General features: G+C 43.0%; 1 protein-coding gene across 2 annotated transcripts in view; it reads left to right on the plus strand.

Annotated features, from left to right (window-relative positions):
• The first annotated feature begins 360 nt into the window (after positions 1–360).
• Positions 361–12,096, plus strand: part of LOC119512241 (interleukin 18 receptor accessory protein) — a 38,511-nt gene continuing 26,775 nt past the window's right edge. Inside the window, exons 1-4 of one of the 2 annotated variants that reach the window (XR_005212347.1) lie at positions 361–722; positions 3,401–5,794; positions 6,149–6,470; positions 6,567–6,750. Coding sequence is in view for 1 of the 2 variants with exons in the window: in XM_037806813.1 (XP_037662741.1) it covers positions 5,725–5,794; positions 6,149–6,470; positions 6,567–6,750 (576 nt within the window). In the remaining variant the exon portion in view is untranslated. The remainder of the gene's footprint in view (positions 723–3,400; positions 5,795–6,148; positions 6,471–6,566; positions 6,751–12,096) is intronic. The other variant, XM_037806813.1, reaches the window with a different exon arrangement.

Below are 12,096 nucleotides of genomic sequence, written 5' to 3' on the forward strand. Positions count from 1 at the left end.
TTCGTAATTAAATATATATTTTGAAGGTTTCCTTTATTAGTAGGTACCAGAAAACACTACTGAGCTTAGACTTCAAATTGATTTTACGCTCTGAAACAATAAATTATTGCTGTATGAAGGGTATTGGAGAGATTTTTTTGGTCTCTGTTCCAGAATGAAAAAGATAACCACAAGAAAGGCTTTAGCTTTCATTCTAAAGGCTACACTTTGGGGAGTTAGTTTTACAAGAAGGGGGGGAAAATAACAACAACCCACAGTTGAGAAATTGAGTTGAGGGCTATTGTCTTTTACAGGAAATTCCTGTAAAGGAAACAGGCTTACTCACTCTTTCAACTAAACCCAACCACAAAGCCTCATCTAGTAGAGCAGGTCGGACAGAGAAGTTTAGCTGCTTCGTCGTCAAAGCATTTCCTTCTACTGACAGACATAGGTTAATTCCACTTGCCATGGATGACCATGCGCTTGGCAACATCAATGGCCATTTATAAAATACCAAAGGCTTTCTTTATCTATCCAGGTTTCTTACCATTTCTAAGCCTGTGTGAGTTAAATGGCTGTTGTGTCTTCTCCAGGTGCCTCTCTGGCCAGGGAGAGATAAATTAGGACTCTCTGAAAATGGATGTTCTCACATATCCTTCTTCAGATACAAAAGCCGGCAGATACTGAAATAAGAACACGAAGTTCCTTCCTCTTTTTTTCTGTCCCAAGAACAGGAAATAAAGGTAAGACACAGTACATTTTTTGTCTAGATTTCCTAACCAGAAAATATAAGTTGAGAAAATAGTTTTAATAAATTTTAAAATGATTTACAAACACAATTCTTTTCCTGAAATATTTTAGCATATTTAGCATAACAGAGAAATCTACCTGATGTACTACTGATCTAATTAGCAAAATTTTCATCTCCATATGTATTGCAGTCTTCACTTCTTTAAATAAAAAAATTATATTAGAATTTATTATTTTAAAATAATTATTAAAATATATATAAATTATATTTTATTAATATATTTTATTAAAAATAAATTATTATTATAAAATAACCCATACAATTATTAACTGGTAATTATAAAATAAACCTATCTATAATGTTTGGAGCATTTTGTGGGAATAGTTCTTACAGTAGAGCAATTTAAGAATTTCACTGAATTAGAATGGCCATATTGTGTTGACCGTGAGATCCCTGAAGGAGGACACCTCTCGTTTCATTTTCCGTAATCGCTAGACCATGGAGAATGAAGCTACCGCAGACCACTTGAGAGTCAGAGTCACCGTTGTTGAATTAAGTCCTGTTACTATTATACGAGTGCCACTCTCTCTGAGTACGTGTGTCGTCTGTGTATCGTCACAGCTGATTCTGTGGGAAATTACAGAGCAGTTCACATTCGCCTTTGACGATGAGATTTTCCTTCTTCAGTCAGGGCCTTCCGGTTGATACATTTCCCTCTTTTCCTTCCCCTCTCATCAAAAGCTTTGGTCCGGAAATCTTCATCCTTTGACAAAACAAAAATGGCTTTCAATAAGCAGGTCTGGAAAATGCTTGGGGGAAGGGAATCTTCAGATTCTCAAAGCCACTTTGTTAGGTTCTTGGCATCGCCTTCTGGGAGGGGACAGCACGTTGTGAAACGAAAATCAAAGGCGTTGAGTACATATAAATCCAGATAAGAATTACTCTCCTACTTAAAAGCTGTACTGATTTATATCAAGAGCATTGGCCACGATTTAGAGCAACGGAGGTCTCGTGGTCTCATCTGTAAAATGAGAACTGGAAAGTAAACGAGATGGCAGGGCCCACAGCCCATCATTTCACTCCCATGAACAGCGTCTGCATCCTGGTTTGGCTTATGTGGTCCAGGGCTTCATCAATGACACACTCGTCCCTTGCATGACTTCCTGTGATTCACTGAACGCAATTTGGTAGTGGTGCATTGAAAGGTGTCACCTAGACGTTAGAGGGTCTCAAAGGACCCACACAGAGTGATCCACATAAAGGGTTTCCAGAATCGGGTCATCCTTGTATTGTTCAGTTGTCCATCATCTGACCTGCCTTCCTGAGCTTGATCCTTTGTCCCTGAGCAGAGTTTCCCCAGGGTCCCCTGGGGAGTGCAGTGATGGCCCTGACACCTGTTTGTAATATAGATTCTGATTTATTGAATCCTCAGGGATCCAGAAATCCATAGTGTAACAAGTGTTCCAGGTGATTCTTATAAAGTGGTAATTTGAGAAACATTGACCCGAAGCAAAAATGCAGTTGAGAAAAGCCCCAGACAGCCTGTCCGTTCCATCAGGGCGAGGAAGGGAATTTCTGAGGGCTGGAGACTGCTGGGAGGGGGGAAGGCTATGAGAGCCAATCTGCTATAGGCTTGAACACGGGATCACAGAAATGTGAGGGCTGGAACGGATCTTAGCCATCTTATAATCTGCGGGTTCCCATGTCAGAGAGATTTTTAAAAAATAGATTTCCAGGCTTAACCCAGGAATCTCTGACCCACTAGCTTTCAGATGCAGCAACTACTGATACAGTCCAAAGAATTTATTTTGCAGATAAGAAAACTGACATCCAGAGAGATGTAAAATGACATAATCAGAGTCACACAGCAAATTCATGGTCAAATCCAGATTGATGCACATTTGCCCGGCTCCTCCTGGAGCATGTATTTTTTTCATTTATTTGTACAACAGAAATTGATTACCATTTATGCATCAGGCATTGTCCTTGGCTCTGCAGAGAAGATTTTTGAAAACAGGGTCACTGCTGTTGAGAAGCTCCCAATTTAGTGGGTTTAAGAATAAGGTATATAAAATAATAATTATTATGTGGTGTGGATAAATTATCTACAAATAGTTACTGATTCCCTGTTATTAGCCCAGGCACCGTTCCTGGAGAGAGGCCACAGGGCTGGAAAAGACAAGACTCAGCCCCTGCTTGCCTGGAGCTTATATTCCAGGAGACAGCGAACATTTAATCATGTTTTAAAAAACAATCTTATTTTTTAATTTTTTTCAGACAATGTTGTGTGCTAAGATGAGAACGATATAGAAATGAGTAGTGAGAGCAATGCTTGCTGGCTGGTGCAGTGGTGAGGATGCAGGGAGACGCGTCATTTCCCAGATAGTCCAGCAACGTCTCCCTAAGGAAGAAATCAGATAAGACAGGAGAGAGCCAAATCCTGCAGTTTTTCTTTTTTCACCCAGTGCTTTGGAGTTGGGTCTTTATTTCCTGGGTGCTGGGACCCGGTGAAGTTGGTAGCATGAGAACCGCATGCTCAGGCTTGCTTTTTAGGAAGCAAGAGGGAAACTGGAGGCTGGCAGATGGCTGTTTAGGGGCCTTAAGGGAAAAGGAAAGGAAAGCGAGGGGGCGGGGAACACAACATCTGCTCGTCCCGCCTCCTTCCTTCAGTGCAGTCTCTGCAAGAAGCATCGTCACCGATGGGAAGAAATAATGCCACCCTCCGGCTCACCAGGTGCCCGCCTCCACTCCAGGGATGGCCATGGCAGTAGCCAGGTGGCGAAGGCCTGTTGCCGGCCCCCAAGTCTGCCCACGGTCAGGGCTTGCAGAGCTGGGCCCCGCCGCCCCTACCCGGTCCGCGCCCCGAGCCTGTCTGCGGTTCCGCCCCTCCGCGCCTCCGCCGAGAAGCCCTCCAGCAGCTCCCTCCTCCCGCCACACAGAGGAACCCCTGCTTCTCTGCCGACTTCTCACGATATGATTCTGCTCAGAGCTCTCCCGTCTTCGGCAAAGAATCCAACACTGGATCCGCGTGGCACAGCGCCTCGTTTAGAAAGAGCAGCTCTCCCTCACCCCCCAGTTTCACCCCCCAGCCCCTCTCCACCCGACCCTGCCGGACTCCCCAGGAGCCTCTACCTTAACCTCTAGTCTCTGCTTTAAACTTGCTCTGCGCTTCCCGACAGGGCCGCCTCTGTGGTCAGGTGCCTTTTCTTCCTTTTGGATGTGTCATTCTGAATTTCCCGTGGCCGCCGACCCACGCTCAGACGCTGTGTTCCTCGCGCTCCGGCGCCCCCGTCTCCAGCTGCAGACGCTCCTGCGCCGGGAACGCGCTCCCGCCCCGCGCCCCTCCCGGCGCCTCCCTCACTTCCAGCCTCGGACGCCTCCAGGCCGCTGAGATCTTCCCGCTGGATTCCCAAGGACACCTGGAGCTCCGTGCTTCTGTTTTCAGGACAAAGATACTTAATTTGCAAGTATTAAAATTACACTGCCTCCTCTGGCCTCCAAAGAGGAGATATTGTGTTTGGAGGCATGGTGTGTGGGGGCTGGAAAATGGTTGGAGACGAATTTTTGAAAAGACGGAGAGACGTGGAAAGAAAGATCCTGGGAAAGGTGGGGGGGGGAGGTTAGGAATGGCCAGAGAGGGCAGGAAGGGGTGAGGAGAAGAGCTTGCTTGACTGGTTAGATATGAAGACGGGGGTGGGGGGAGAGGGGAGAGGTGGAGAGATTTGACAGCTGTCTAAAAGGGATGTTGTGGGTAAAGGATTTTTAAAGGGGATTTTTAGGGCGTTTTACATATGATATTCAATGAGCCTCCTTTTTCGTCTCTCCCTCCCTCCCTACATCCCTTCCTTTCTTCGCTCCATCCCTCCTTCCTTCCTTCGCTCTTTATTTGATTTTTTTTTTCCGTTATCACTGCGCCTGCAGCTTTGCCTCCTCCCTTGCAGCTTGCTGTGACTGTCTGCGTGCTGCGCTCTCGCTCTGAGGCTCTTAAGGACGGGAACTGTGTCATTCCTTTTGGCTGCCCTAAACCTCGTGAAAGAACCTGACACAGTATGGCCATTTTAGGGGAAATTTAGCCAAAGTTCAGGGGAAATTCCCTTATTCCTATAACCCTCAAAGGTAGTACCTGGGCTCTTTTTTTATGTTAGTGATAATCGTTCAGAACTCTAAGTGGCACCGACAAACTGTTCTACAGACAAGTACTTTAACTTTTTGCTTTGAACAAAATTAAATAATAATCAAATATAACCCCCATCTCCAGTCTCCTCATCTCTCATCTCTCAAAAGGGGCGCGACAGTTCTGAGGGTCCCACAGCCAGGTGGGAGGGGCCCCGGGTGCATCCTCACCCAGCTTCTCTCTCCAGGGGAACTTGCTCCCCCTTTACACTTCAGACTGGGCAGTGACGTCATCCACTGACAACTTTCCCTTTCTCCTTTGGGGCCTGGAGAGACAGGCGTCCTTTACTCTCTGATGCCTATTGCAAAACTAGCAACATGAAGACATCCTTAAATTGTACAACGTCTATGCGTTGTCTCTAGCTTCCCTGGCTGTGAAATATGTGACATTCTCCTTGACCTTGGGTCATCTTTTCACAAAAACTTTCACTTAACTGCGTATAAATTACTCATGGAGATTTACATAGTAGATGAGAAAATTGGGACATAAAAAAAGGAAAAAAATGTCACAAAAGAACACATTGCACAGCACCTGGAAAGCTGTGAGCGTGTAATGCTCTCTTTCCTTTAGATATGTAAGAAATAACACCCACGGAGAGACTGCGCCAAATGATTTAGAGGACCCCCACACAACGGGGGCACGGGGAGCCCCCTCAGAGTTTCCTGTGTGACTTGCATTTTGATGGTTGGTTCCGATTTCTCCGTTTCCCATTTCTTGATTGACAGAAATGAAGAGGGCTCTCAATGCACAGCCTGAACCACAGTGGACCCTCTGCAGCAGGACTGACCTACTGAAGTAATGAAAGGACAGAGGGAGAACAATGCTTTGTTTGGGCTGGATATTTCTTTGGCTTGTGTCAGGAGAGAGAATTAAAGGATTTAATATTTCAGGTAGGGGGTTTCGCTTTTCATGTTGAACTGTGAGTCTTGTGGTCAAAGTTTGAAGTGCCAGATAATTTGATATTGCAGCAGCATAACATACTATGACATGACATTTCCTTTCTGCTGTTGCAATGATTGGGATGGAAAGCTCTCAGCTGTACCAAGGGCTGATGCCAATCCAGTTACCATAGCTGGGAGCAGCTGAAGGGGAACGAACAGTAGCTCAGTCATCTCTGACAGGGAGGAGGAAGGACAAACAAAGGAGCTGAATCTCTTGTTAAATTGAGTACCATTGTAGAGATAAGTTCGAGTTTCATGTTCTAATTTATTTCTGTGTTGCTTGGCTTTTTTTGTGGTTTTCAGATTGCTCCACCAAAAGACGCATTTGGACATACCAAGCAGGGAGTGAGGAGAAGTTTGTCTTGTTTTGTGATTTGCCAGAGCCCCAGAAATCCCATTTCTTCCACAGAAGTCAACTTTCACCAATGCAAGTCCCGCAGCATGTACCCTGCAATGGAAGCAAGGACCTGTCCGATGTCCAGTGGTTCCTCCAATCTCCAAGTGGAGATGCATTGGGGGAAATTACGACAAACTATCCTCACCTCATCCAGAACAAGAACGCCCTTCAGTTTTTGACCATAGGGATGAAGGATGCCGGGTCATATATTTGTAGGCCCAGGATTAGGTAGGTTCTAAATTCTTTCCTCTCTGAAAATATTTCCAAATCCTATATTATCTGGATACAATATCTGTCTTCACTGGACCTCATTAACTCTCCTAGGAACCCCCAGGATGAGGCCTCTTGTATTGAGATCGTCTTAGAAGTTAAACCCCAGAAAAATACATCCTGTGTGGACTCCAGACCACATAAGCAGTACCTTCTTCTGGGTAGCATTGATTCGATTTATTGCCCCAGTCTTGGCTGTCAGAATGGTACACAAAGTCCAGAGGTGACCTGGTACCAGGTAAGGATGACTTCTCTGAAATTGATCCGAGAGTATTGTTTCTATGGTAACATCTCTGTAGTGCCTTTACAGCCATGTAGGTTTGAGACTGTGAGGTCTAGACTTCCCAAAGGTTGGCTCCATTCCCAGGAAGGCCTGACTTTCTAAAAATGCTCTCATTCCCCAGGTAGCCACAGAGTTATCAAAATTCCGATAGTAGAACCATCCTTTCGATAATGTACCAATGCCAGAAAAATTCTAAAATTCAAGTGTATTATACATGAGGTAAGACATAATCTTCCTAACATCTGCAGAAGGCCAGATTAATTCATTTCAAACTGTGGTTGGAAAACCATGGGCATTGCTGAGGGGAAGAGAACACAGAAGTAAGTTTTGCAGGATCTATGAAGGGAATAGGAGACTGAGATATTTTCCAAAGAGAGCACATCTGGGAGGAAAGTCTCGGCCAGCCCAGGGTGGCATGGGATGACAGGTGTCTTGCTCAGACGAGGGGGAAAGAGGGATTACAGGGCCCAAGAGAAAAAGGGAAGAGGGACAAGAGAAAGCAAGTTTCATAATGATGTTTCCACCACATGTGAGTAAGCTTTCATAACAAAATCTCCTCATATTTTCATCATTTTTTACAGTTTTCCCAAGCACTAGCTTATATATGATTGCTGCTTAAACATCTCCTCCAAGGTAGCCTATGTCAGATGAACCCAGGGCAGCAGAATCTGGAAACAGTTTAAGTTGCCTCCTATTAATTGCAGTAATTTTTTGAAGTCCAATATTTAGTCTTAAAAGTTCAAGCAAAATTTTAAATTTGACTTCATGATATATCTGCTTGTTAGCATACAAACATCATTTCATATTGACACTGATTAAAGTCAAGAGGGTGAGCCACATTTTTCCAGTAGCTTAACATACTCCAAGATACAACAATTAGAGACCCCTGCGTTCCCAATCACTGTGGTGTGAGAAGCTGTTCTCTTGCTTGATTAGATTATCTTAGGACTCCTTGATGTTATGTGGGCAGATTCTCTTATCTCTGTTATGGAAATAGACATACAAAGAGGGTGGGTGATGTGCTCAGGGACTCACATTTGTATTTTAGAGTGATACTGGCCTCAATAAAACACTAATTTAAGAAACACGTTAATTTCATAAACTCTAAAATGAGGTTAATAAGCATCAACAGTGGTTCTCTTTATTATTTTCAGTTCTCTCTCAAGAACAAAACTTCCCTTGGTTCAAAAGTATCTGTGATTCGGAACAGCTTTCCTCTCACCATGTCCAGAATCACTGTTCCTAGATCAGTAAAGCAGATTTGGCCCCAGTTATTGAAGACAAAAATGCTTTTGAACTTCCACTGGTTGTATACCTGAAATGAAAGCTGTTTTCACTCCCAGGTAAATGCAGCTCACACAGTAGTTGCCAGCCCTCTGCATAAATTGCTTGTGTGCGCTAAACCCTAAAGCTCTATGGCATTCACAAAAGGAAGCTTTGTTTCACTTCCCCGGAGCCTCAGCTACAAATGTCAGGGTGTGTTTCGTGGTGAACAGAGAGCTGTCCCCCAAGTATGGTAACGATGGATGTAGTTAGACTTGCACCTTCTGACACAGATTTGGACAAATCAAGGCTTAGGTTATGTTTTCATGAATTGCACGTGTGTGTGCACCTGTGCATACACACACACACATACACACACACATCTGTATATACACACAGTAACCTGGAGGTCACAGATCTCACGGAGGTAGCATATCACTAAAAGTGATGACATTGGGCAGGAAATCACAGCCAAGGCCCCTTTCCTTCATGCTAAACCCAACACACTTGGGTGAGTAGGGTCACAACTTAGTTCTCGCACAACAGATGAAACTAAAACTGGCTGATAGATGGAAATAGTTTCGAATGAAACTTCTGGTCAAGGATAGAGCCACCAGATGAGTAGAGAGTCCAGCTGAAATAAATTCACGGGCTAGGGGTCTATGGAGGATTCCAAAATATTTTCAGTAGACAAATCAAAACCTTAGACTTGGATATTGTTAATTAAAATATTTAACAACTGAGAAGTCAGAGTTAAAATAAGTTATATTATTTATTCTAAGAACATTTTCTTTATAATTTCCTAATTTATAAAAATATAATGGAAACTAGCTTTGCCATAAACAGACTTCTGTAAATAAATTATAATTACATTTAATGAAATGGCATTTTATGATCTTTAAGGAAATCTTTAACATGAGGTAAAGTTTTAAGGGAGGACAGTGGGAGAGGCTCTTCTTGAATGACCAAGGCACCAAGATATGGCTGTAAGGGACACTGCTGTGACCTCCTGCCAGTAAGACCTGTGCCCTGAATAGTTTCTCCATTGGTGGTTGAAGACAACCACCCTCATATGTCTCCTTCACTTGCCACGACGTTGACGTCGCTGCTCGGTTGTTTCCGAGCTCTGTGTGCCATGGAATTTTCACACATCTCTGCCACTTCTCCTTCTCATTTCCTTTTGGCCTAGATTTCATAGTAACTGGAGCCTGTTGGCGTTCTCTGAACTTAGTGTCATGGAGAACTAGTGAGCATGGTGAGACTGGCTAGACCCAAAGATTAAATGAACTCAAATAAGAAAAAGTAAAGATAATTCAGATTCGATTTTTGAAACCTGTTCCATTGTCTTCACTCTGAACACTTTGGATCTCTCATAATCCTGGGGAACTTCTTAACATCTGCTGAACACAACATTCCACATATTGTCTGAAGCTGAGAAATTATTTCCTTCCTTGTTCTGCACAAATTCTTAATGCAGTCTATAATTGTATTACTTTTCGGTCAGCCCCAGCAGATGGTTGATTCATTCTGAGTCGGCGGGTTGGTCATTTTCACAGTAGCTGTGATTAGGCCAGTTTTCTCTATTTTGAGCTAATCAAGTAGAATTTGTACACTTATTCGTGATTTTACATTTTTTCAGTTAAATTCTAATTTGTTCTAATTTGTTGCATGTATCAGAGATTGGAATTCTGATTTGGAAATTCAACATATTAGCCAACCCTTCCAGATCTGTGAGACCCATAGAAAGGAGAAGCATGTGTGACACATCTTCATCAAGCCTCTAGTAAAAATATTGAACAGGCTCGCACCTAGGACAGGTTTCCACCTGTTGACTCCAGAGGGCTCTTTCTCGTTATGTAGGGTTCATTAACCCACAGCTTGGAGGGTATGGCTGCTCAATTAACTACAGGGTGCCCAGGTGGCCAATCATTCAGCCCAAATTAATCTGTTTTGTTTAACAAGGAGATCATGAAAGTATTTTCCAAATGACTCACTATAGGATATTCCTCCGAGCCATGGACGGAAATGAGATGACTTGGGCATGATGGTTGTTAATGAATGTGAGCTGACTGATATTAAGCAACACTTCCTCTTCTAAGTGTTCATAAACCATCTGCTTTGTAACTCATTCAAGAGTTTGGGTATGGGTTGACATCTAGTCCATAAATCTATTAGTTCCACGATGTATTTTTCCCACATTCATCTATAAGTAGAATGTTGTCGGTTGATGATTGGGACAAGAGTCTATGCAGCTACACTTAGCCAGAAGGAGTGGCATGGGTAACAGAAAAATGGAAGGAATATTCCATGAATGGTGACTGGTTCAGCAAGGCAGGAGCTCGAGTCCTTGAGAGGTGTAGTTAGAGTTAGAGCTGGAAATAAAAACAGTGGTTGGGTTATGGGGACATTGGGACCCTGTTGATGAGTTTGTACTTTACAAGTGTGAGTCCCAATCTGGGGAAATAGCAGTGGGAAGAGAAAGAAGGTAGCAGAGGCTAGTGATAAATTCAAGGGATAAAATAAAAGATGAAATGCTTTGAGTGTGGAGTGTGAAAGAGATGTGAAAGTAATATTTTGGGTCTTTCTGGCTCAAAAGTTGTAAACAGCATTGATCAAGTAGGGGAATGTAGAGGTTAATTTCAAATAGGGGTGGAAGGGAGGTGATGTGCAGATCTGGACATGAGTCCATGAGGGAGAACATTAAAGTGGACCTGAAAATCTGGCATCCAAGAGGGAGGGCAGGGCTCGAGATGTATCATGAGACTAGAGTGAAGCCCAGGGAGTAGCCCCACTGTATCGCACAACTCCAGGGAGCCTCACCCTCATAGAATCCTATAGAATACATATGGTGCTCCTGGGAGTGGCAGTACTGCCACAAGAGCTTGACAATATTATGGTACAATATAATAATTGCCCTAAGTTGTATGAACTTTTCTTTGTTTTTCTCTTTGCTTCATACATACCTTTCCAAGTCCTTCTTAGTCTCCTTAGCTTTTTTTTTTGCATGCCTCTATTCCTTCTAGGACTTAATTCATACTGGTTCACACTGATGGATGTTCCTTCTTCTATATTTTCTTCATGACTGTTTCAAATCTGAGCAAAACAAGGAAATCACTGTGCAGCCACATTAGCCTCTCCATCTCCTACTAGGATCTTTTGTGATTATAGTATTAGAATTTGCCCTTCCTTCTGGGCACGCAGTGCTTCTTCCTTATCTCCTTTCTTAGATGTTGCCTTTGAGTTCCATCTCATAAAGTCTTAGTGATTCATATTAAGGCATACTTATTTCTTTATGAAAAAACAAAAATCTGGTCCACTTTATTACCCATCCTCCACAGTGGCTCAGCTGAAATCATAGCTATCATATGCGATTCATTTCATACCTCCACTTCAAATTCTGTTCTTTGTATGTTACCACTGTGTTTTCTAAGGTTTTGTCTCTGAATTCTGCCCCCATGATCTTCAATCTCCTTTGGATGGTGTCTTGATCATTGAGATTACCTGACATGTGTTTAACCTCATCTGTCCTGACCTTGTGGCCTTATTTTACTTCTGACCTATAGCCATCCTCTCTGATCAGCTCTGGTCCTTGCCAACCTACAGGAAATTTCTTCTTGGGCCACAGGAACCAAACCAGAGACTTGGAGTAGAGGAATACCTGCTTCCGCCAGAAAGCAGACAAAGTGGAAGAGGAAATTCTTCAATCAGAACATGAAACTGAGAGTCAGAAAAATTTAGTTTGATTCTCAGTCCTGTCACTTAATTGCTCTGTGATATGGGGCAAAGCACTTAAAATTCAGAGCCTCAGTTTTCTTATCTATAAAATGGAAGAAGTACAATCTGCCCAAACCAAGTCTGAGAATTCTTTACATGATCATGTGATAGAGTACACACGAAAGACTTTTGTAATCTGTATGGAAAACATATTAATATTATTCTGTTATTTTTGTTTTTTATGTTTTTCCTTTCAACCACAAGGGTGAGAGATGTACTCCTGTTACCCCCAGTTGGAAATCAGAAGGCCATTTGCTATAGAAA

Source organism: Choloepus didactylus, chromosome 17 (assembly GCF_015220235.1).
Source record: "Choloepus didactylus isolate mChoDid1 chromosome 17, mChoDid1.pri, whole genome shotgun sequence".
NCBI classification, from domain to species: Eukaryota; Metazoa; Chordata; class Mammalia; order Pilosa; family Megalonychidae; genus Choloepus; species Choloepus didactylus.